We start from the raw sequence: 4,930 nt of genomic DNA, 5'->3' as shown, positions 1-4,930 counted from the left end.
CTTCCCAGACTGGGGCACGAACCCGTGTCCCCTGCATCGGCAGGCAGACTCTCAACCACTGCACCACCAGGGAAGCCCTGGAGTATATTCTTGACAGAAGGAAATTTCCGTTTTGACTAAGCATTGAAGAAAACTGAATCTTTGACTTATCTTTCACATGCTTGATGATTGAAATAATTTTCCACAGAATAACTTCTGGTTTTATACTTTTCAGTTCTTTTTTTCTTCTTCAAACGCACATGCTTTGAGAGCTGTGAAGTGCAAGACATGGCTATATTGTAAGGTGGTTTTTGTCCTTACGCTTCTGTGTCTTGTGCTAGTTAAGTCAGTAGAGTAGTCAGTAAGGGTACTGGAAGTTATTCCTGTAATGGGATATTATATAGTCCATTACATATGGTGGTGTCTGAAAATCACATAATAGCCTCACTTAAAACATCTCCTTAGCCAGATTTCAAAAAAGCCTGTGACCAATCCAATATGATCCAACATAGCAGAATATGATAGAAGGAACATTGACAAAGAAATAGACGCTGGACTTACCTGATGGAAATTAAAATATCTCACTTTTGACAATTTTGCAAAAACCTATAATGACATGAACTAATTTCTAGGGTTCTTCGTAGGACCTAAAAAGGAACCCATAGAGTTGTGGAACAACAATAGAAGCTATTGTGATGAGAAGCCCGGGCACCGCAACAAAGAGTAGCCCCCGCTCGCCGCAACTGGAGAAAGCCTGCACGCAGCACTGAAGACCCAACGCAGCCAAGATAAAAATAAATAAATAAAAATAAATAAATTTATCTTTTAAAAAGTAATACTCAGGTTTGAGGCATGAGAAATTTGATGAGGAGAAATTAGCAAATGTTTGCAGAACTTTTAAAATATCAAACTCAGTCTCTAAGATTTTAGCATTCTATACAACATCGGTTACTTATTAGTGGTTTGGGAAGGCCAATTTAAAATTTTCTCATCTTACTGTATTGAAATTCACGGCCCTAATGTTTTCCACGTTGACTATACGAATGATGAAGAAAAGTCAATCATGTATTTCATTTTCAACTGGACAGAAAACAATATTTTAAAAAGTGTTTGGCCTACTGACTTTTGGTTTCTTCTAAGGCAAATGGATAGGTAATTTTTATTCCCTGATTAGGAGAAAAATGGTGGAAGAGGGCAGGGTTAAGAATTAAGATTTCAAGAGCATGAGAGGTAGATGGCCAACCATAGTTCCTAAGGTTCGGTGCCTGTAACTGTTGCCGCCGCTTAAGCGTGCCAAAGCAGTGGTACGGCTGCTGCGCTCGTGTTTGCTACCACTAGAAACATTCTTGCCAGTAGTGGCGGCAGCGGGACTCCATTACCCCCTTTTTTCACTCTCTCCAGAAGCTCCAGATGGCGTCTTCCGTGGGCAACGTGGCCGACAGCACAGAACCAACGAAACGTATGCTTTCCTTCCAAGGGTTAGCTGAGCTGGCACATCGAGAATATCAGGCAGGAGATTTTGAGACAGCTGAGAGACACTGCATGCAGCTCTGGAGACAAGAGCCAGGCAATACTGGTGTACTTTTATTACTTTCATCTATACACTTCCAGTGTCGAAGGCTGGACAGATCTGCCCACTTTAGTACTCTGGCAATTAAACAGAACCCTCTTCTGGCAGAAGCCTATTCGAATTTGGGGAATGTGTACAAGGAAAGAGGGCAGTTGCAGGAAGCAACTGAGCATTACCGGCATGCATTGCGTCTCAAACCAGATTTCATCGATGGTTATATTAACCTGGCAGCCGCTTTGGTAGCAGCAGGCGACATGGAAGGGGCAGTACAAGCTTACGTCTCTGCTCTTCAGTACAATCCTTATTTGTACTGTGTTCGCAGTGACCTGGGGAACCTGCTCAAAGCCCTGGGTGGCTTAGAAGAAGCCAAGGCATGTTATTTGAAAGCAATTGAGATGCAACCGAACTTTGCAGTAGCTTGGAGTAATCTTGGCTGTGTTTTCAATGCACAAGGGGAGATTTGGCTTGCAATTCATCACTTTGAAAAGGCTGTCACCCTTGACCCCAGTTTTCTGGATGCTTATATCAATTTAGGAAATGTCTTCAATGAGGCACGGATTTTTGACAGAGCTGTGGCAGCTTACCTTCGTGCCCTAAGCTTGAGTCCAAATCATGCAGTGGTACATGGCAACCTGGCTTGTGTATACTATGAGCAAGGCCTGATGGATCTGGCAATAGACACCTACAGGCGAGCTATTGAATTGCAACCACATTTCCCTGATGCTTACTGCAACCTAGCCAACGCTCTCAAAGAGAAGGGCAGTGTTGCTGAAGCAGAAGATTGTTATCATACAGCTCTCCGGCTGTGTCCCACCCATGCAGACTCTCTGAATAACCTAGCCAATATCAAAGGAGAACAGGGAAACAGTGAAGAGGCAGTTCGCTTGTATCGTAAAGCATTAGAGCTCTGCCCAGACTTTGCTGATGCCCATTCAAATTTAGCAAGTGTATTGAAGCAGCAGGGAAAACTGCACGAAGCTCTGATGCATTATACGGAGGCTATTCGAATCAGTCCTACCTTTGCTGATGCGTACTGTAATATGGGAAACACTCTATGGGAGATGCAGGATGTTCAGGGAGCCTTGCAGTGTTATACTCGTGCCGTTCAGATCAACCCTGCATTTGCGGATGCCCACAGCAATCTGGCTTCCATTCACCAGGATTCAGGGAATATTCCAGAAGCAATTGCTTCTTATCGCACTGTTCTGAAGCTTCAACCTGATTTTCCTGACGCTTATTGTAATTTGGCTCATTGCCTGCAGGTTGTCTGTGATTGGACAGACTATGATGAGCGAATGAAGAAGTTGGTCAGCATTGTGGCTGACCAGTTGGAGAAGAATAGGTTGCCTTCTGTGCAGCCTCATCATAGTATGCTCTATCCTCTTCCTCATGGCTTCAGGAAGGCTATTGCTGAGAGGCATGGGAACCTCTGCTTGGCTAATATAAGTGTCCTTCATAAACCACCGTATGAACATCCAAAAGACTTGAAGCTCAGTGATGGTCGACTGCGTGTAGGATACGTGAGTTCTGACTTTGGGAATCATCCTACTTCTCACCTTATGCAGTCTATTCCAGGCATGCACAATCCTGATAAATTTGAGATATTCTGTTATGCCCTGAGCCCACATGATGGCACAAACTTCCGAGCGAAGGTGATGGCAGAAGCCAATCATTTCACTGATCTTTCTCAGATTCCATGCAATGGGAAAGCAGCTGATCGCATCCATCAAGATGGTATACACATCCTTGTAAATATGAATGGTTATACCAGGGGTGCTCGAAATGAACTCTTTGCTCTCAGGCCAGCTCCTATTCAGGCAATGTGGCTGGGGTACCCTGGGACTAGTGGCGCGCTTTTCATGGATTATATCATCACTGATCAGGAAACGTCACCTGCTGAAGTTGCTGAGCAGTATTCTGAGAAACTGGCTTATATGCCCCATACGTTCTTTATTGGTGATCATGCTAATATGTTCCCTCACCTGAAGAAAAAAGCCATCATCGATTTTAAGTCCAATGGGCACCTTTATGACAATCGGATTGTGCTGAATGGCATCGACCTCCAAGCATTTCTTGATAGTCTATCAGATGTGCAAATAGTCAAGATGAAATGTCCTGATGGAGAAGACAACGCAGACAGCAGTAATACAGCTCTTAATATGCCTGTCATTCCTATGAATACTGTTGCAGAAGCAGTTATTGAAATGATTAACAGAGGACAAATTCAGATTACAATGAATGGATTCAGTATTAGCAATGGACTGGCAACTACCCTGATCAACAATAAGGCTGCCACTGGAGAGGAGGTTCCCCGTACCATTATTGTAACCACACGTTCTCAGTACGGGTTACCGGAAGATGCCATTGTGTACTGTAACTTTAATCAGTTATACAAAATTGACCCATCTACTTTGCAGATGTGGGCAAATATTCTGAAGCGTGTTCCCAATAGTGTACTGTGGCTGTTGCGTTTTCCAGCAGCAGGAGAAGCTAATATTCAACAGTACACACAAAATATGGGCCTTCCCCCGAGCCGTATCATTTTTTCACCTGTTGCTCCTAAAGAGGAACATGTTCGGAGAGGCCAGCTGGCTGATGTCTGCTTGGACACTCCACTCTGTAATGGCCACACCACAGGGATGGATGTCCTTTGGGCAGGGACCCCTATGGTGACTATGCCAGGAGAGACTCTTGCTTCCCGAGTTGCAGGTTCCCAGCTCACTTGTTTAGGCTGTCTTGAGCTGATTGCTAAAACTAGGCAAGAATATGAAGAGATAGCTGTGAAACTGGGAACTGATCTCGATTACCTGAAGAAAATTCGTGGCAAAGTCTGGAAGCAGAGAACATCTAGCCCTCTGTTCAACACCAAACAATACACAATGGAACTAGAGCGGCTCTATCTACAGATGTGGGAGCATTATGCAGCTGGCAACAAACCTGATCACATGATTAAGCCTGTTGAAGTCGCTGAGTCGGCCTAAATAATGACTGTGTGCCCAGGAGAATTACCCCTGTAGCTGAGCCTCAACCTTCTGTGGGAAAGGGAACTACTTTTTCAATATCATGGTGCAGATGGGTGACAGACAATGATAAGAAATAGCACAGCCAGACTTGCTTCCTGCATGATCACGATAGGGAGGGACCCAAGAGATGCGAAACTGCTGTTCCACAAGGAGTCTCCATCGAATTTTGCAGCAGCCAGGTGTCTGGAAGGTCTGGAAGGTAAGTCTGGAAGGTAAGTCTGGAAGGTCTGATCTCCCTTGGTCTTCCAGGGGGATGGATGGTTAGTGTGCAAGGGAGATAGAGATTGCCCAGCCGTTTTGTGATTATCATGGATTGATTGAGTCTTCTGAATTAATTTTTTTCTTTATATTTTGGGTA

The 4,930-nt window shown here is 44.3% G+C and overlaps 1 protein-coding gene across 1 annotated transcript; it reads left to right on the top strand.

The window, feature by feature from the left end:
* Positions 1-1,389: 1,389 nt before the first annotated feature.
* On the top strand, positions 1,390-4,530 carry LOC307049055 (UDP-N-acetylglucosamine--peptide N-acetylglucosaminyltransferase 110 kDa subunit-like; the record flags this gene model as incomplete). The annotated part of the gene is made up of 1 exon (XM_079698413.1): positions 1,390-4,530. One exon carries the CDS (start codon positions 1,390-1,392, stop codon positions 4,528-4,530), a length of 3,141 nt encoding a protein of 1,046 aa, XP_079554539.1.
* Between the last annotated feature and the right edge of the window lie 400 nt (positions 4,531-4,930).

The sequence above is a fragment of the Hyperoodon ampullatus genome (assembly GCF_949752795.1).
Source record: "Hyperoodon ampullatus genome assembly, chromosome: 2".
Taxonomy (NCBI): Eukaryota; Metazoa; Chordata; class Mammalia; order Artiodactyla; family Ziphiidae; genus Hyperoodon; species Hyperoodon ampullatus.
Note: the sequence above shows the minus strand (reverse complement) of the source record. Positions and strands in the feature narration are given on the sequence as shown.